Consider the following 20947-nt stretch of genomic DNA (forward strand, 5'->3'; position numbering starts at 1 on the left):
CAAATGGGTATAATTAAGTATTTGATACATTTCTTAATTCTCCATTTTGACATCGCTATGTAAATATATTACATGTTGCACTTCATCATTAGTTCATGTCCTGGACAGGTTTTTGCATTTTTAACCCATTTTGAGAGATTTTTTTAAACACGACCCAGTGTCCCATGTCCTCTTCAGTGTGGTGGGAAGAGGAAACTTCATACAAAGCTTTGCCTACTTTTGAAAACAGACTCATTGATGCGCCTGATATTTTGAAAGTTGTAATATTTTGTGCGTTTCTGTGTGTGTGTGTCCATGCTCTTTCCACCACAGAAAGCCAAACTGGGCCACGGTAAGAAAATGATCACGCCGTCAGACCACCGGCGCTTCAGTCTGCCTTCAAGTAACCTGGACCGGGTGCGACTCAGTGACTTCCACTTCCTGGCCCTGCTGGGGAAGGGCAGCTTTGGCAAGGTGAGAGCCCAACCAGTCATAACGGGACGGTGATGATGTGTGAAGCCTCTGTCAAACCACAGAAGCTCCCCAATCCATTGACTTGAATCCATTGTGCCTGTAGGTCATGTTGGCAGAGACGAAGTCGACAGAGGAGCTGTACGCCATCAAGATCCTGAAGAAAGACGTGGTGATCCAGGATGATGACGTGGAATGTACGATGATAGAGAAGAGGGTCTTGGCCCAGAGAGACAAACCACCTTTCCTCACGCAGCTCCACTCCTGCTTCCAGACTGTGGTGTGTAAAACCTTCACCCGTTGCCCGAATCATGACTTCCTCCTACATCCTACACGGCTTCCAAAAAAGTACATTTAACTTTATTGAATGGATGCCATTGTGCTCCCTCATCAGCCATCTACTCAACCCCTGGCATTTCAAACTGGTTTGAGCGTCCCTCTGGATTCATCTGTCTGTCATTACATCTGTATTTTCCTTCCATACTTTCATAAATGTATTCACACCCATTTGCCAGTGCCCCTGCAGAGAAAATTGATACTGAGCTCAGACCAGCCATGAATGCGAAGTATGACGTCAGCTCAGTGGCATTTATATGTCGAGTTGCTCTTTGTACAATGAGCTTTTCTTCGCAGGATCGACTCTACTTTGTGATGGAGTACATTAACGGAGGAGACCTCATGTATCATATCCAGCGCGTGGGCAAGTTCAAGGAGCCACAGGCAGTGTAAGCACACTACAGTTCATCCACAGACAAACTGTGTGTTTGAAATGAAGGTTTCCTGCTGTGAGGCGGCACACCGGGTCGCTCTGTCACCTCACAGGTTGATTGGAGACTGGTAGATGTGAATGAGAGCAATTGAATCTTCACTACAGCAAGATTCTTAGTTCAGCCTCTGTGTGGAGTTTGCATGCATCCCCCGTGTCACTGTCAGATGAAACTGGTACCCAGAGTCTTGGTACTCCGGCTTCCTCCCACAGCCCAATGACAGACTGGGATTGGAGTTAACTGGACACTATTAATTGACTGTTGGTGTTATTGTGAGAGGGAACGTTTGTCCAGGGTTTTCACAGATTTCAAAATTGCAATAAAGGTTTTGGTTCACATGTGAACCAGGAGCCTTGTCTTCCTATTAACAGGTGTTTGATTGTTATTATTATTATTTAATATTTCAGGCTTGTGTTTGTGTATTTTTTTCCAAAGTCATAAATAACCTCTCATGAAGATATTTTTCTCTTCTCCAATTATGCAGGTTTTATGCTGCAGAGATTGCTGTCGGTTTGTTCTTCTTGCACCGAAAGGGAATCATCTACAGGTGGGTGACACGGAGGGAGGCATCACATTCAGACAGACACACCAGGTAGGCGGGTAGGTCGGGAGGTAGGGAGGGAGGTAGGTAGGTAGTTGGGTAGTTAGGGTGGTAGGTAGGGTGGTAGACGGGTAGGTAGGGTGGTAGGGAGGTTGGTAGGTTGAACGGTCGGTTGCTGCTCTCATTGTGATTAAACTGCACATACAGCTTGAATCCAGACTTATCACCCTGATGCATAAAGCAAAAGTAAAAAGGACAGAAAGAAGCACTCCACAGAGACTGAAGTTATCTTATTCCTCTTGGACTCACTTCCATCCTTCATTTCCTGCCAGCGTTGTGTCTGGCATCCGGACGCCACTGTGTGACAGATAGAGCTGTCAGAAGAGTGGATGACACTGAGGAGCTGAGACTGAATTATAAGAGCAAAGAACTGCAGAGGAGGCAGGATGAGATTCTGAGGCCAAGAACTGATGGTTTGTCACTTAGAGAACGATGCGTGCAGCGGAGACAGAGGCAGAGGTGTCTGACTCTTCAGTGTTCCTCTTTAGTCTGGACATCAACACACACAAAGTATTAAAGTGATCACAAATCCAGATGCATACACGTACATGAGTGTTCACAACCCGTCTGGGCTGCAGGGATCTGAAGCTCGACAACGTGATGCTGGACTCCGAGGGCCACATCAAGATAGCGGACTTTGGCATGTGTAAGGAGAACATGTATGACGGCATGTCCACACGCACCTTCTGCGGCACACCGGACTACATCGCACCAGAGGTGAGTTATCTGACTACTTCCTGGTTGTGTGTGGATCTGGGTGTTGAATTTGTCTTAATAGCGAAAAAAACACAAATGTGTCTTTTGCGAAATGTGAACAGTTTTCATCTCTACTAGAAGCGAGTGCAGTTAGGATTGTTGCTCTTTGATTGTTAATGTGTTTGTGTGTCTGTGTGTGGGAGGGGGGTGTTGGACGGCAAATTGGATGGTGGGAGAAAGTGCCTTTGTTATTTCGGCGTGTTTAACAATGGTTGATCTGGTGTGAATTAATATGAGAGAATGTGATTGTCGTGCTCTGCTTTTACAAATTCTGAATCTGTGTCTGTTATCTTTCCACTTTTATCTTTTTTTGTCTTTATCAGATTATAGCATATCAACCCTATGGAAAGTCAGTGGACTGGTGGGCTTATGGAGTTCTTCTGTATGAGATGCTGGCAGGACAGGTGACTTGTCCCAGTCTATATCAGTTTTGTTGTTTTGTGTATTTGTTGGTGTTTTTTTACATCCTGCTCTTTTTTTGAAAAACTAATTTGTGTGAATTATATTACATTTGTATTGTCAAACTGTTCATATTGTTGTTGTTGTAGTTGTTGTTTATCCATGACCTGGAAGACTTGTTGTTTTATCCTTTTGTGAAGCTATTTGTTCAGTAAAGTAATATAAAAAAATAAAGATAACACCTGTGAGGGTTTGCTGCACCTCTTCCTATTTTTCTATGACACTAGATTGAAAATGTTTAAGTTTGTTGGTCAGACAAAACAAGAAATGTTTAGATTTTGAAAGTGTGTTGGGCCTCTTTTCACTGTTTTTCCTTCTTCAGCCTCCGTTCGATGGAGAAGATGAGGACGAGCTCTTCCAGTCCATCATGGAGCACAACGTTTCGTATCCCAAATCCATGACAAAAGAAGCCGTGTCCATCTGCAAGGGAGTAAGTAAAAATGACCATGTCGCATTTTATAACTATACTTTAATATTCTTAACTTTCCCTTGAGCACCGAACAGCCCCTGTCACATTATTGTAACCCTGCTCGCTGTGTTTGTCCCCAGCTGATGACCAAACATCCGTCGAAGCGTCTCGGCTGCAGCCTGGAGGGGGAGAGGGACATCAGAGAGCAGGCCTTCTTCAGACGCATCGACTGGGAGCGCCTGGCCAACAGAGAGATCCAGCCGCCCTTTAAACCCAAAGTGGTGAGTGTCCCATCCCTCCATTAGGTTTGGTAAAAATGGGTTTAGTAGTTTTTGTGTAATCAAAACAAACAAACAAACAAGCTGGAGTCGTCAAGGAAAGAGCAGCCGGTTACCTTAAAGCATTTCATTGGTTCACGTTCCGTCTGAAACCATCCAACCCAACATTGATTTAGTTGTGTTCTGTCCTCCTGCACTGTGGTTGTGTTTCCCTGAATGTCAATGCATGGTTACTGCTTGTTTTCCCTGATTACAGACAGTAACAGACAGTAACAGACAAACAATAAACAATCAGCCCAGCCAACGTGACCGACTCAACTGGAACCCAATGGGCTTTGGTCAGATATCCACATTCTGATCCACATTTTCTTTGAAAAAATGTGTAACCTTCAGTGGGAGCAAAACATTCACGTTAATAAAAGTTATAAAATAATGATAAGATAGATGGTTTTCTCTTTCATTCAGGTTATTGTGGGAATATTGTGTTTTTTATTTCTCTCCTGTTTAGTCTTTTCTCGCCCTCCGGTGGTCGGATACTTCCTCCGAGAGTCTTTGAGTGTATATACATGAATGGATGCATATTGTAAGAGTGCATATATGAATGGATGCATGTTGTGTGACTGTGCTCTCAGTCATCCTCGGCCCAGTGTAATGTTCTTCATGCAGCCAGTGTAGCTCGAGGCTGGATCCCAGCTGCAGCCACCAGCCGACACCTAAACCTCCTCCTGTCACCGCGAACGCTGCTTCTCTGTCTGCAGACTCCCGCGTGTCCTCCATCCCCTCGCTGCCCCCGGCGCCTGAAGCACCAGAAGCGCTGCCACAATGGATTAAAAATAGATCTCTAAGAGCAAAGTTCCCTTTCACTTCCACACAAGGGCCACAATAAATGCAGGGTTACGCAGCAGATGTATGTCTCCGCTCACAGAGAGGGGGAAGGACACCATTTCCCTAAAAGCGGATGCATCCATTCAGGGGGCTTTTGTGTGGCGGAGTGCAGTTGGGAACCCATTCACCACGTCACTAATTGGTCTGAGGGGATTCGCAGAGAAAAGAGCCATCTGAGGTTGATGGCTCAGCTCCAGTAGAAAACGACAAGGCAGCTGAATAGAACCTGACATGCTGATGCTTCTCCTGAGAGAATGTTTTGCATGATTCTGCTCTAAACTTCACATTTGTTTTTTTGTTGTGTATCACTCATTCTGAAGGAATCCGTCTCCTGTGCTTGTTGATACACAGCAATATTCTCATTCTCACATATATATATTTAGCTTCCTGAGACCCATAACAGCCCCGGGTGAAGCCGCACTCTGCTGCTGATGCCCTCTGCTGCGGAAGGGTCCGATTTCTGATCTAATTACAACTTCTGCCCAGTTACACATCAGGCTCCGTCCCCTCTGGGAACGCTGGGGAGCTTTCTAATAAAAGACTCGTGAGGAAAAGACTTTTTAATGAGACTCCCCATCCTGTTACCGTTAAACAATCGTCTTTTCCAAGTCTATCAGAGATGGAGACCGTGATCCATCCTCTCCACATCTGACCTGTCCTTTAATCTCTTTCAGTGCGGCAAAGGAGCGGAGAACTTCGACAAGTTCTTCACGCGCACTCAGCCCGTGCTGACCCCGCCCGACCAGCTGGTCATCGCCAACATCGACCAGAGCGAGTTCGCCGGCTTCTCCTACGTCAACCCTCAGTTCCTGCATCCATCCCTGCACAGCGTGGTATGAGGAAGGCGTGGAGAAATGGAAAAATCACGGACTGTCAGTAAAAATACAGGACCCTTCCAATCTCCAACCGACGTCCCCACTGTCAACAGACTCGTATCATTCTCTAAAGTGTTCTGTCTACTGGTTATGGACAACTGCCTAAATGGAATGACCCGTACAGGAGAGAGGAGCTGTGGTGAAATCATGTTAAGTCCCAATTCTGAAGTGAGAGGAAGAAGAACATGGCGCTGAATCTTTTTACATCATTTTCCCCCAAAACATCTCATATGACTATCTCTTTATTCTTCACCGTTATCTGTTTCTCAGCCTTTTTTTCTCGTGTATGAATGTGTCCTGGTATCAGTCGCTCTCTCATTCAGATATGAAACATGCAAGATCCACGTCATCCCACTTCCCCCCCCCATCTTACTACGCAACAAGCTGCAATGCACGACGAGAGCGGAACATGATTTTTCTGCTCTGTCTTATTCTACTTCTCAACTGCTCCACGTGTGAATTATATTTATATACTCAACAAAGAGGTCGTGTCAGTACACATGAGTGCCAAAGTGGAAGTGGGAGAATACATTTCATGTGCAGTTGCTGAAGTCCTTGTAAAGGTTTCTCCCCTCTGCCCCCCCCCAGCAGTGTCAACATAGCCAGACCCTCACACAGGGAAATCTTTGTCTTGTAGGACGTGGAACTCTTGTAAAATCCGACTCTACACAAACGGAAGCACAGGTCTGCTCCCGGTTACAATCTGCTGAGGGCTCTCCAGAGCACTGGATGTTGCCGACGGTGCGTGAAGGCAGGATTCAGGGGGTCAGGAAATCAGAGAGACAGTATTTTTCAGATATAAAGACGCAATTCCATATGCACAAGGCAGATCTCTGTTGCATGCTTATTTTCTGACTCGGTATGAGCAGTAGACTCTAGGATGCAGTACACGTCTGGTATCATTGTAAATTTTTAGTATTATGATATAAACTGTGTTGATTGTCGTTTTGTTTTTCGAGGAGTCTTATCCTGTTGAGGCGAAAGAGTTTCCGTTCCTGTTTTTCTGTTCTGCTTAACTCAACTTTTAAGACCCGATGTATGTCAACCTTTCTTCTCCCCTCTATTTCTTTGTAAATATGTTTCAAAAAGAGAAGTCACTTGCAGATTTTATACCATGAACTGAATGTGCTTTTATTACCGTAGATGGTTTGGACATTTCTATGTTTAGACGACCCCACCCCCCCCCGCGCCCCAAGAAAAGGTATTCATAACGTTGTGCTGAATCTTTGGTAGCCTCGGTGTCAGCGAACCCAGTTCCATGTATTTCCACGACTTCTCCGTTATTTTTTCTACTTCTCAGTGTCACATAGAGAATATGCAGCACCTCCCGAGCGTGGAGCATTTGAACGCCCTCTTGCCTTGGACGACTCAGGGCTGACTCCCTCTGTAAACGAGCTGAACTCACGCAGATAGTATATGAGGATTTCAGAAACATGTCTTTTTTTCTCCGTTGTGAATCGTGTGTGCATGCCAGCGGCGAGGCCTGATCTTAGCATGAGAGAGACCCCCTGCATGATACAGCGATCCCTGGTGTGTGAGCATGGAGTGTCCCCCCCCCACACAGACACACACACCACCACCACCACCACCACCTTGTTGCACAGAATGTGACGAACCAGTCCAACGAGCACTGTTTGCTTTACTGCTCATCATCTTCTCCTCCACCGTCACAGAGCCCCGACCTGTTTGGTTGAATAGCCGATGTGTTGGCTTGTTGTTTTAATGGTGCCAAACTGTGTCTTCTTGTTCCCAGTTAGGTTTGTCCAGCAGTTGTTGTTTTTTTTTGTTGTTGTAAAAGGCTTCTACTGCAGCACAGCACAAAGCCATGACGTTTTGTAGAACTGCCAAATTTAGCTGCCACAGCTCTGGACCACTGAATTAGTAACTGAACAGTAAACTGCAGCTGTCACATCTGGACCAAAATGAGATTTGCTTTGAAGCTTAACAGAAAAATGAATGTTTACATGTCTCACATTGAGAATCTGTGTTAGAGGAGAGGTTCAACTACAGAGAAACCTTTTGACGCATGACAGAGATAATCACCCAGGGTACAGCACCACTACAGGCGGGAACCAGAGCCACTGGGATGTTTGTGTGTTTCCTTCCACGGCCCCTGCTTTCGTTTACCTGAGTTTTCTTTTCCCTCTGTTCATTGTGTTATGATGGATACTGTGCATTAATAAAGTAAGAAATCTACGAAAGATATGAATCTGTTGTGTTAAGTTTCTTGTGTTTTACACATGTGAACCATTGTGTTACTGTGACAACTTTAGGCTTGGACTTGAACCCGAAAAAATACGAATATTGATTTATTAACAAAGAACAGTTAAATAAGGGGAATAAAGAACTCTGTCACAACTGTAAAATCACACACACCACACACACTCTTTCTAACAGACACACACATACACACACACTCCATCTCTCGCTCACACACACAGATTCAAACTCTCTCTTTGTCTCTCACACACTCAAGCAGACACAAGCACTCTCCATCTCTCTCATACATACCCACACACACTTTCTTTCTCACAGACACACACACATACACACATGTCCCCTCTCTCTCTAACACACACACACACTCTCTCCCTCCCTCCATCACCCCCCTCCCTCTCTCTCTCACACACACTCGAACACATACGCTCTCTCCCTCTCTCCCTCTACCCCCCCCCCCCTCTCCCTCTCCCTCTCTCTCACACCCGTTCAGCAGCCTGAATGAGGAGCAGACGCTGTGATTCTCTGACGTGCTGCTGTTCGTCTTGAAGGAGATCACAGAATCACAGAATCACACAGTCACAGAATCACAGAATCCCGGAGCAGCTGCGCTTCTCGTTTCTCTTCTGATCGGCTCTTCACAGACAATCACTTCTTCTCTCCTCCATCACTGCAACTCAGGATCTACAACTTTCACTCAGTGCTGAGCGGAGACTCGAACAGGTGAGCAGAAAGAAAACACAGCATGCAATGAGATCACTTCTTAATTCTCGCTTGTTCTTACCTGGAGTTGAGACATAGATGTATTTCACTTATTCACTGGTCAGTATCATGTTTCATTGAGGTGTTGATGTAATTCCTCAACCCACAGTCCTGTGTGCACACTATATAATCCTTAATCCTGATTAATAACCACTGTTTTTAAATTATCACAGAGAAGGTAAAGATTCTTAAATATACAGTTTGGATTTTGTGAAACCTTCATCTGATTTGTGAAAATTATAATACAGGGACATTACAAAGCTTATGTTATTCTTAAACCACATCAGACCAGGTTCTGATCAAAAAACACTTCACTTAGCTTTGTCGAATCCGGACTAAATGATCAGCTTAATGCTTTATTATGAATATTTACATTTTCATATTAGGCTTAACATATGATAGCTATTGTAAATTGCCACAAACATTATGCAGTGGAGTTTAGTTTACAGTAGCCAAAAATGGACAAACTAAACTGAAGGCTTCCAGAGGTTCTCTTTCATGTTTGGAAGGGAGGGTGAGGTGAGGGGAATTCAGCTGCAACATGCAACTTCACCACCAGATGTCACTAAATTCTACACACTGAACCTTTAACGATACTTTACACCATGAGCATCGCAGAGGTTTCTCAGTGGGTTAAATTCTAGTTGTTAAAATGTCAATGGAGAAAGTGTTCATGCTATTTGAAATAGCTGTGGTGCATAAAAGAAGAAGAACTAAAAGGTCAACTCACAAGAACCTAGAGGTGGAAATAATCATTGCAGCTCATCTCTTGCAAAAATGAGCTCATCATCGGCTGTACCACCTCTCCTCCCCTCTGTCAATCTGTCCTTTAGGTGATTCTTCCCTCTGTCACATCACATAGATCATTCATGTGTCCGGGGGGGAGTTTGAAAGCATCGCCCTGTCACTGCAGATGATGTCTCACTCCAGTATGTGATCAGCCTGCTAAATCCACACTCTGACTTGTGCAGGCTTTTATGAATGTCCAACCTTTCCCATCACTGTGGCATTAATGGCTGTAAAATGTCAAAACTCATTCTTGGATGTCTAATCGTGCGAGTGTTTGTATCCGATTTTTATTGACTCCGACTTAATTATTCTTTTCGTCGAGAGTGGGACAGATTTGGCAGCCATGTGGAAGGAACTCAAATGAGTTGTTAGCATCAAAATATTCAAACTAATTCACATGGAAAGTTGCCCATACTTTTCCATCAGTAAGTCGAAAACCTAAACTGAAGGGGAGACGTGAGGATCGTTTTGTGATGCAGTCAAGCAGAGTGAGACTTGGACTGGATTTACAACCAGAGATGTTACTGGTTCCTGCGGTTGTCCAACTGCCCTGACATTTCATAAGCGTCTCATCAAGGCAAGTTGATCTGACTTCCTGGATCTGAGAAAGCATTCTGAAATATAATGTGGACAGACAAAGGTCACTCCCTCCTCATCCTGCAGGTCTGTCAATCATCCTCTCCCACCTTCAAGGCTCAGTGTGTGTGTGTGGGGGGGGGGGTTGGATCTGTGAGCTGGTTGTGTAAAACTCTGGGTTTTCATGATGAATTTGCACAACCCTGAGTTTTTCATGGTAAATTGAAGACCTGAATATTGCTTCAGTACACCATCAAGGTTTGAAGCGTGTTCCAGACGTGTCTTTTTATTTTAACCACAGATTGCTGGTCACCATGAGCGCCTGCAGCAGGAAGGCCCTGACTTTGCTGAGCAGCGTCTTTGCAGTCAGCGGCCTGGGGCTGCTGGGAGTGGCCGTCAGCACCGACTACTGGTTGTACCTGGAGGAGGGCGTCATCCTGCCTCTGAACCAGAGCACGGACATCAAGACGGCGCTGCACTCGGGCCTCTGGAGGGTCTGCTCCCTCGCTGGTTAGTAGAGAGCATGTGTTCCCAGAGCGTGCCAAGATTTGGGTTGAATTTGACTCCTGTAAACTAAGGTGTGATCGTGAGAACATCAGGTTTGTGGCACAGACTGTGATGATGTGATTTAAAGTGGGTAAAGTTCCCTTGTGCTGTGCAGCATCTACATGTAGCAGCTGCAGGGAGCTGATGCTGTCACACTGACATATCATCAGATTTGACATTTACACGGAATGACATTGACAATTACATCACCAGTATGTGTGTGTGTGTGTGTGTGAGTGTGTGTGTGTGTTTCTGTTACATCAGTCACTGTAAAACAAAGTAATCTCCAAGTACAGTCATTCCTGCAATATGATTATACACACAATTACACTCTCAGAAACACACACATATGAATTTGCACCCCAGGTCTTCAGAGGCAGATCCTGTCATCGTTCCACAGAGTTAGATGGTGGATGATGTGTCAGTGTGTGTGTGTGTGTGTGTTTGTGTGTGTGTGTGTGTGTGTGACGCTGAGGTGATAAGAACAGCTGTGCAGCTTCATTTGGAGGATGTGATGTAACTCACACCTCAGTTTAAAAAAAAACTGATGACGCACTGTGAAGAACTGACTGTAGGAAATGTGAAGAAGTAGATGACAGGAAAGTAAAGGCAAAGGAAAGTTTTTGTTGATTTTAAATATTGGTCATTTTATTTTAATTTGAATTGAATTGGATTGTAATTTAGATCTAGATCTATCTATCTATATATATATTAGAGTCTGAGCCAACATGTACATTACGTGTAAAACTTGCATCCTTTCATATTTACTTTTGAATGTGATATCTCAAGTCTGTCTTTAGGTCATTTCTGATTTGATAGTGAGTCTGGAATGAAAATAATTGACCGAAACTCTAGTTTGTCTAGGAATTCCAGTCGTCTCCTTCTCTCTAAATGTCTCTTCTCACTCCTGCCTCTGTCCTCTGTAGGGGACGAGTCTGGTCGGTGTTTTACCATCGAGTACATCATGCCCATGAACGTCCAGCTGACGTCCGAGTCCACGGCGAACATGCTCAGTGAGTAACAGCATCAGAAACCTCCAACGGGCAAATTCAGGCTCAATAACTCTCGATGCGCCTCGGGGTCGTTCACATACAGAGCTGGAGTATTTTTATCCAAACTCTTATCATTCTTCAATAAGGTTGAGATGAGACCTGCGCCAGACAGTGAGGTCTGAGTCATCGGGCTCCTCCGCAGAATGCTTATTGCCTCTTTAGGAACAATTCACCTCACCAGCCCTTCTGTGTCGCTCAAAGGGAAAGCTTATTGGATGATTAATCTATAGTAACTCAATGTAATGCAACCAGATATTGTACTGTATTCATTAAAAGGAGCAGAAGATGATCAAGTGTCTTATTTTTAGCTGGTCTCCTCAGTTGAGGTGGTTTGGTCAGAACTCAGACTTTTTCTATCAAAAATGTCAAATCCCAAATGAAGCAGCTTCAATTGAATTGAATTAGATCAACGAGACATTCTTCACCTCTTTGAGTTTGAAAAGCAGCTTTGATTATCCACTCTCTCCTCCTCCTTCCCAGAGATGATCCGCTCAGCCACTCCCTTCCCTCTGGTCAGCCTGTTCTTCATGTTCATCGGTTTTGTCCTCAGCAACATCGGGCACGTGCGACCACACCGCACCATCCTGGCCTTCGTCTCTGGAATCTTCTTCATCCTCTCAGGTACCCCCGTCATCCCGCTCTTATCCCTTGTCACCGTCTCCTCTTCTTCTGTTTTATCAAACCCAGATTTTCTTCCCCCTCTTCCTCTCTCTGTGTCTCAGGTCTGGCTCTGGTGCTGGGCCTGGTGCTGTATATTTCCAGTATCAATGATGAAATGTTGAACCGGACTAAAAGCAGTGACGCCTATTTTACCTACAATTACGGCTGGTCCTTTGCCTTCGCTGCCATCTCCTTCCTGCTCACTGAGGTGAACAACACACCATCTCCACCAATAACAGCCAGTCACCACTGCTGTGGATATCACCACAAACATAATCCCTAATTTACAAATAAACATCTTTCAGAACTAACATTTACAACAGACTCGATTAGAGCTTTGATGATTGGAAGATTAAGTGATTAGTTGATTGGAAGAAAATGAATGAACAACTAATATTATGATTAAATAATTGTTTGCTGATTGTTTGCTTATTATTTCAATTCTCACATGTGAGAAAATAAAATCATTGAGTGTTTGGATGTTGATCAGACAAAACCAAAAAAGGACTGAAGATGTCACCTTGAGCTCTGGAGCACTGAAAATAATTTGATTCAATCAGAAGAAAATAATAATTATTTGTGGCTGTAGACTTTATCAATGCAGTGAGCTGTGTCTCATACGTCCAAGTGCTGAAAATAGACTTTATTATTTATTATTAGACTTTATTATATCAGCAACTATAAGATATTCAAATTTCCATCGGGTAGCAGCTTCCAACAAAAACTTCCTTTACATTTTTAGAGGTCAACAAGCTTTTACAACTGGGGCCCAACAACAGAACTGTAATAAACACTACTAAGATTGTGTCCACAGTGACACTTCTGACCTGACTGTCAGTATATATAAGCATCTTGAACGACCGTTCAATGTGCAATTATTTGAAGTTGTAGTAGAGAATTCAAAAAGAGATTTTAAAGTCAAAACAGTTACGGAGGAAAAGCATAAAACATTAGAAACATGCCACTGACAACAGTGTTAAAGCTTAAACTGGGCCTGGGGTTTAAATATTACTTACAAAATGTTGGTCTGAGGCAAAAGGTTGTGTCTTTTCAATGATCTTGTTTTTCCATAAAATCCTTCACAGAATTTAGAAATGAATCTATTATGACTTTTTATTTCACCCAGACTTTCAGAGGTAGATAAATATAATAGTGGTAAGAATCCAGAGCTGTTGTTTTTTATTAAGAGCGTAATCAGACTCCATTTAAAATGTTAAGTAATACATAATTTACACAATGGATAGATAAATATCAATAGATTTATATAAGAATGAAGAATGAAGAATGAAGAATGAAGAATGAAGAATGAAGAATGAAGATTTAAGAGTTAAGAGTTATGAGTAGTCAGGGCCATCTTGTGTTAGCAGAGAGCAACTGCAGCACAACATTAAACTGTCAGTGTCACGATAGTTCAAATCTATCTGCAGAGCTCATTGTTAGTTTGCTGACACAAATTTGATCTCATACAATCAGTTTGTGTGGTGTCAATATTCAGATCACACAGTAAGATTCCTGGTGAAAACTTTCAAAAATAAAATTGTAATCAGACATAAGCATTTGCAAAAAAAATAGGAACAACGTTTTGTTTTGATACAATTTTATTTCCAAGTACGTTGCATGACTTATATTTTATAAGTGAGTTTTTCTACTAGTTAGTAATGTCAAACTTGTTCCGCTGCAGAGTGCGGGTGTCATGTCCGTCTACCTGTTCATGAAGCGCTACACAGCCGAGGAGATCTACCAGCCTCACCACCCCGGCTTCTACCGCCCTCGTCTCAGCAACTGCTCCGGCCACTCGGGCCAGTTCCTCCACCCACAGGCCTGGTCCCGTGGACGCAGTCCCTCAGACATCTCCAGCGACGCCTCGCTCCAAATGAGCATCAGCTACCCGGCCCTTCTCAAATGCCCCGACTACGCCCAGGTCTCCTCTTCACCCTGTTGAGGCCTCTTCCATCACAGCAGAGGGCACCTGAAGGTTACTGGAGGGTCGTGGAAGATCCAGGTAGGGTCAAAAGTTCAGATGAAGACAGAGCCTTCCTTCGAGAAAAAACTGCAATTGAAGATTGAAGAGGGTTTTTTCATTGAGAAAATAAAAAAAATATTCGAAGCCTGGTTTGCAGCCCTCTTGAATTTGGTTTTGAAACAGAGTCTACATCTGAGCTGGAGGCCCAGTTGAAAATTGCCATTCGTTCTTGGAAAAAGTCTCAAATAGGTAGAGTCGGAACAGTAGATTAGTTCTGAAATCTGAATCTGAAAAGGAGAGACATTATTTTTGATTTATTTTGGTCGTTTGATCATTTTCTCCACGTCACTGCATTTCTAAAAACTACCTGACAGCAAGCCGTCCACATTGGGCTCCTCCAGTCCTCCTGGCAAAATGTCTACAAACCTAACCCCAACATTTCGACCCTCAACCCTGCTGAAGTGAACTTAATCTGTAGCTACTGACTCTGATTTAAATTCAAAACAACCTTATTTGTCCCCTGACATGGAGCATGTCAAGACAACAAGTAAAAACCAGAACGCAACGATGACATCAGTGCAGCAGTTACAAATCAGAGAGTAGGGTACGTGTAAAAGGACGGGGAACAGGGAAACAGCTTTGAAAACTGATGTGTAAATAAATACTGAATGATTCAAGTGATCTTCATACAAGTCATGCAGACATATATGATATAGAGTGAAGTTGAATGAATAAGCTGTGTACAGGACCAGGTAGCAGCAGATGAATAAATACTGTAGCGTGTGAATAAATGTATATACAGCAGATGTGTCACAGCAGCGATGTTAAACTGCCAGTGCAACAGACTCAGACTATAGCTGAGCACATCAGGACTGAGCCAGATGAGATCACACAGATTTGTTCTATATAGATTTTTATATAAATTGTCCGTTGTACATTATTTTTAATTCGTAGTGAGAGTTCCTGTGAAGACGCTGGTACATAGAAGGTGTTATTGATGGTGATTGATTGACTGATTCTTTTGTGTAGCATTAAAAACCTTTGGTACAGAGTCTGAATTCATTTGTTAATACCTTCCATCAAACTGCTATGCTTCATTATCCCACTGAGGGGCAGTATTTTCTTTCTATTTATTATTATTTTATTTAATTGACATTTAACCTCCACATGTTTCAGTTAAAACAGTTTTGTTTCAGTTGCACAGTTCTCAAAAATATGTTGTTCACGCTTTTTCTTGTTCTCCCGCAGAATTCAAAAGTACACGTGTATTTAAATATCATCCGTTGATCCAGTGACACACTGAATTTGTCTTGATATCAATGTGACCAATTTTTCTAATAAACTATTTAAATCTGACACGTGCCTGTCGTGTTTCATGTGGAGCATACATCCTTAAAATACAAGTGAGTGTCATTAGATTTCCAAAATAAAGAGTAGATACATAATAATCTGAACGATAGTAATATTAATCAATATTTGAATTTCAAACTTACAGCACATTTCCTAAACACATTTATATTAAATATATTTATATAGATATTACAAAACAGAGAAAGGATATACACAGCAGAGCTATCATGTATTTCTACTGTTGATTCAAGGATCATATCAGAGGATGTAGTTCAGAGTCTTAATTCCTCACACACCTGACGACAGACGCACATTTCATTTGAGTTGACCATGATCGGTGATGTTGTGCTTCACCGGCTCTGGATATTAATGTTTTGAGAACTGAGTCACTGTTTCAGCTGCTTGTCTATGAGGTTTGTATTTGATTTGCTTTACTTTAACCTTTCGTGTTCAATAAATCTAAATGGCTTGTATTGTTTTCAGAACTACACAAAAACTACTCAACCGATTACCATGAATTTCTTATAGAGGGGTGAGGCATGACCCAAGGAAGGAACCAGTTAATTTTGGTGCAGATCTGGATCAGGGGCCTGATCTAGTGAATTGAAATGTGATTTCATGACTAGACTGTTGGGCCTTGGTGGAGGAATGATTCCACTTAACGTTTTGTGGTTGTTTGTCCCAGAGCCAGTAGAGGGCGCTCTCTCCTCACTCATTCTGCTCCACATCTTTTTCTCTCTCTTCGCCACCAAAATGTTTTCTTTGACCTTTTCTGTTCCCCTTCACTTCTGGTTATATGACCGTTTATTTATCCAGTTATACACCAGGTGTTTGCACGATGGAGGGCGACATGATATGTATCCAATCAGCTTGCCGTAAATCTGTGTAATTCTTTAATGAAAGGCTAATAATTTATGCAAATATGCAGAGACCAGCATCAATAATGAATACGCCATACATCTGCTTTGAGCTTTATGTATACTTTATGTAGATACATTTATTGTACAACGTGACCAATAGCTTTTACAGAGAATATAAAAGTTAATGTAACTATACGCCCACAGAGAGCAGCAGAAGATAATTGTCTGCCCTCGAGGCTTTCGTTGTATTTTACAATCACATAGAAAACTACTGTGTTCATAGACATCATAATCAAAGATATTATTATTATAATCATCACTGATATAACTTCACTAGAATAATCAATCATTAAATTCAAACATCATTTTCGCTGTAATCTCTATCATCATCATCATCATCATCATAAATATCTCCTCTCATACTCATCGGTCATGGCTTTTTAACATTGTCACAGTTATTGATCAATATTCTCATCATCAATATACATTTTCTTATGATTGTGTTTAAGGCTTTTGTAAAGAAGAACCCAAACTTCAGCGGATGCGAATTTGTTACACAGAGTGTGCGCGAGAGACCAGAAACCTATACATTATATAACTTAAGCATACATTGTTTGAACATTTACAGGTAGCAACCATTTCACAAATGAAAATAAATACAAAAGAGTAGGAGGTTATTATAGATCTATAGTTTCTACTTTTCTCTTCTTAAAGAACACAAAAGCAAGCAAGTATATTTAGGATTACAAACCAAATGCAAACAGGATCACGACAACACATCGACCTTCACTGACACCGGACATAGACAAGAAAAACAAAAAGAAAAAGATAGAAAATAAAAAAAGAAGCTTAATCGGACTGGTACCATAGAGAGCTATCGCACAGCCATCACTGAAACTTACTCTTTAGACTGACAGGACCTTCCCAAAGGAAAGTGCTCTTAAAGTTATTATCCTTTTGATTTTCAGAAAACAGATACTATCTGTGCTCGTCTTTTCATTTGCAATTCAATGCAATGCTGTAGCTACCTCTCTAAATATCAGCTTTAATTGGCGGTGGTGCAGTCTGCAACACCACCACCGGATCTGAAGAGCCGCGACATGTGCAAGGGATTCACAGGAAACAAAAGATCCTTGTAATCCATTAAGATAGAGGAATTTTCTTTGTTTAGGTTTGCCCATGTGGATCTGCTCAGTGGTCCAATACAAACAGTGCTACACTGGAAATAGAGAAGTTACACTATCAGACTGGGATGTTGCAGTTATACATCGTTTAAAGTTTGTGACGGCTCTAATTTATTTACGAGACATTTGGTTGAGAGCAATTGCTACGTGGCTGCACCTTAACTGTTTTTAATTGATCTCACAGTTCTATTGAGTTGCTGCTGATATAAATCCAACACTTCCTGCTTCAATCAAGTGTTTAACAGGGAAAAACTGCTTATTGTCATTCAGTGAAAGGACACTGTATTGTGTTGTAACTGTTAACGAGATTAGGACAAAGATCAGTTACCTAAAATACATTAGAAACAAGACAATGGAAATTTTCAGCATTCGTGCAAGGGCGTTAATGGACCAAGAAGGAGCAGCCAAAGTGATCCTTAGATGAAGAGCTGCAGGTGACTCCTGTGACTCCTGCTATTGTCTGGAAACGAACTTGAGTCATGTGCAGCATGAATCCGTCGCTGTTTTGTTTCATTTGTTGCTTTACTCTGGTGAAACCAAATCAACCAGGACGGGAAATCTCAAAGATTACAACTTCAAAGTCCAAGAAGTAAATTTCATCTCAGGCTTTGGCAAAAGCACCACTGCTACTCAACTTAATTAAAAAAGTATGCACATTTCAAAAATCTCTGCTCCACTCAAATAAATGAAATCAGCCCAGCTGACTCCAGACTGTAATGCTAGATCAGGAACCTTAATGTGAGCCAGCTCTGTTTTTCTGAGGTTACTCTGAGCTTCGGCCACGGCACCCGGAGAGAAGAGCTCAGCACCAGAGTGAGATGAGGACAGGGTTTCGAGTGAGGTTAAACTTCACCCGTCACCTCGCAGCCACTTCTCCTTTCTCTCCCTCGGTCTATTTCCCTTCCCCACATATTCAACCTTTCATTTTGACAGTCGTGCCCCAAGTAGCTGACCTCACATCTGAGCACTGATCCTGAATTAGTAACTTCTTCATAAAGCACAATGGAGGGGACACTTGAATCACTTATGCACCCACACTGCAGAAGTACACAGACACACTCGCATACACACACAAATGCACACACTGGTCTATACTAACACGCATGCGCATGTGCACCTGAAATCTGGCAGTTGTGCATTGAGGAGACCTAGAAACATATCATGACCATGAGAGGGAGGTAGGGGAGTGTGTATGAGATGGAGGAGGAACAAACTGATTGGTTGGTTGCTCATGCACATCTGAGTTTCCTGGAGCTCTGCCGTTCCCTCGGTAGTGTGCGATGTCTCCTCAACACAGGCTTGTGGACAGTCCAGAAGAAAAACTGAGTTTTTCTCAGGTTGACAGTCACTTCTGCGGTGAACCAAGCTTTATAGTGTGTGATACATGTGTTCACGAACTGAGGGAGAGAAAGATGGGCGTTTGGGGGTCGTGAAGATTGTCCCTCCTCACTTCTTGTTAGCGATGCGCCTCTTCCTGGTGGCCAGCATGTCGTAGAAGGGGTCCCTGCTAATGCTGGCCCTGGAGAAGAAGCCAATCAAAGGACAGCAATGAAATAAATAATATCTCCACATGAGAGTCTCCAGCATCTTTGATATGGAAATGTAGGCACATTTATACAAACCCCTGCCTTAACTAGATCAAAAAAAAAGAAAAAAGTTTGCGCAATGACCTAGTTTGGTTTCCATGGTTTCTGAAGAATTACCCTCCCTCCCCAAGTTTTCTCTTGGTGCTCCGGTCTGCTGGAACCTCTCGCCGATTCCCTCCTCCACAACTCTGCCAAATACGAATGAAAACGCACAATCGCACACTCTCTCTGCCGCTGTTCTGCCGGTTTATAGGTCTGAAGGAGGGAAAACGATGGTGCTCAAGATTATTGCCTCTTCCGCATCCTCCTGCTCCCGATGTTTTTCGGAGCGATGGAAAAGCCGAGTACAGTAAGAGTGAGTGACTCATGAAGCCATTCGGGCTCCACAGAGGAGCCCAGTTTCACGGCTGCTAAATCCTGTTAGCACCAGCACAGAGCACGAGGAGGCTCAACCCCCCACTGCGGATATCTCTGATTCCCTTTACAACTCCACGCGCCGGAGAATGAGTCTGTATACGATGACTATCCCCTCTTTCATACCGCTCATTGTCATTCTCAACAACCCAATTTCATGGAACAAAAACTCCACATGCTAGAGTGATCTAAACCAGGCAAGGCTGCCATGACTAATATGATGGAACAGTTACACTATTTCTGTTCTTTAAAGACGTGAAAGCATAATGAATTTAATGGAAACACATAAAAAGACATATACTCTCCTAAATTAAATAAAATACTGCGTGAGTTCAGTCATTAAGAGACAACAGTGCACGTTCTCCATTGACACGGCTGGTCCAGTATCTTCTTGGTCTGTGTCTTTCTCAAGATAAGCAGATCGTGCAGTTCTTCTCTGATCATCTCTTCATTAGAAGAGGGTGAAAATCATCATTTCCATAAAAAGCCTTTTATCTCCCCCGACCTCCAGTCCTCTCGGACCCCTCTGGTGAAATGCAAGCTGAGGCTTGTTAGCCTCTGTGGCTACGAATGCATCAACCCAGTTCGGAGCTGCAGCCTCCCCTGGATAGGTTTGCTGGGTTTACTGGCTCGCCCCTGGGGTGCTACAAGCAGTGACTAATCCCACATCATTTCCCCAGTGGAAACACAGAGTATGGATAGATGGGGAGGAGGAGGAGGAAGAACTGTACTATATATACTAGTGCGCTGTTCTGCTGAGCCAACTCTCTTTGACATTGCACCATCTTGTATGCAGCTGAATACAGAGCATCCAACATTTAGGTCACTGACTCTGATGTAATGTAAGTCTTAACACTTTCACATGTTCATTGTTTCTTTGCTGTAAATTAAATATTTGATGTTCGGGGTGTAGATTTAGGGTTTGAAACCCACGTCTGGGTCCCTCTACTCTGATCCACAGGCGAGACGAGATGCTGGTACCACTCAAGGTGACAAAATCTACATTTAGACCACAAATGTTTTGACTTCCAGAAACACATATCTCGTCTTTGTGCAGCAGCAGGGTCGTGGCTTCAAGGTTCTGAGGACCGAGTCCAGCAGCCGGTCTTATCAGCTCAATTACTGCAGTTCATTTTTACCGTTTGAGGAAAGAGAGCTAGCATCTCCACAGGCTAAGCAAACAACCCATTCCAAACAGGCAGGTGTAGAATGGGTCCATAGAAAAGGTTTCGATTGCACTGTGCAGGGTTATGTGCCATTCATTTAGACAGGGGTCTTACTTGATGGATTTAATCCACTCTTCCTTCTCCTCTGGCGTGGGTGCTGATATCCTGTACACCACATGGTTTCCCTCCACAACGCGGCCATCTGCCTCAGTCTTGCAGGCTTTGATCACCTGGCCCTTGTGATTGGGGTTGTAGAGCTCAAAACAGTTCTAAAGAGGGGGACAAGGAACAGGGCATCAACAACGTGCAGGGTTTTTGCCTTGACCGAGAAATGTATTTACA

General features: G+C 43.0%; 3 protein-coding genes across 4 annotated transcripts in view; 2 read left to right on the forward strand and 1 right to left on the reverse strand.

The window, feature by feature from the left end:
- Window positions 1–7676, forward strand: part of prkcab (protein kinase C, alpha, b) — a 79969-nt gene extending 72293 nt beyond the window's left edge. For both annotated transcript variants that reach the window (XM_062408779.1, XM_062408778.1), the window contains 9 exons: window positions 313–453; window positions 557–730; window positions 1084–1175; window positions 1702–1764; window positions 2397–2535; window positions 2898–2978; window positions 3356–3463; window positions 3583–3723; window positions 5280–7676. In XM_062408779.1, coding sequence (XP_062264763.1) covers window positions 313–453; window positions 557–730; window positions 1084–1175; window positions 1702–1764; window positions 2397–2535; window positions 2898–2978; window positions 3356–3463; window positions 3583–3723; window positions 5280–5444 — 1104 coding nt within the window. In that variant the 3' untranslated portion in view covers window positions 5445–7676. The remainder of the gene's footprint in view (window positions 1–312; window positions 454–556; window positions 731–1083; window positions 1176–1701; window positions 1765–2396; window positions 2536–2897; window positions 2979–3355; window positions 3464–3582; window positions 3724–5279) is intronic.
- A 553-nt stretch (window positions 7677–8229) lies between these two features.
- Window positions 8230–15339, forward strand: cacng5b (calcium channel, voltage-dependent, gamma subunit 5b). Its single transcript, XM_062408481.1, has 6 exons — window positions 8230–8420; window positions 10126–10334; window positions 11297–11383; window positions 11903–12043; window positions 12145–12290; window positions 13764–15339. Exons 2-6 carry the CDS (start codon window positions 10139–10141, stop codon window positions 14022–14024), a joined length of 831 nt encoding a protein of 276 aa, XP_062264465.1. The 5' UTR covers window positions 8230–8420; window positions 10126–10138; the 3' UTR covers window positions 14025–15339.
- A 1027-nt stretch (window positions 15340–16366) lies between these two features.
- Window positions 16367–20947, reverse strand: part of cyth3b (cytohesin 3b) — a 32177-nt gene continuing 27596 nt past the window's right edge. The window contains exons 12-13 of the mRNA XM_062408795.1: window positions 20720–20874; window positions 16367–18958 (exon numbers count right to left, since the gene is read on the reverse strand). Coding sequence (XP_062264779.1) covers window positions 18886–18958; window positions 20720–20874 — 228 coding nt within the window. The 3' untranslated portion in view covers window positions 16367–18885. The remainder of the gene's footprint in view (window positions 18959–20719; window positions 20875–20947) is intronic.

This window comes from Platichthys flesus, chromosome 16, assembly GCF_949316205.1.
Source record: "Platichthys flesus chromosome 16, fPlaFle2.1, whole genome shotgun sequence".
Classification (NCBI taxonomy): Eukaryota; Metazoa; Chordata; class Actinopteri; order Pleuronectiformes; family Pleuronectidae; genus Platichthys; species Platichthys flesus.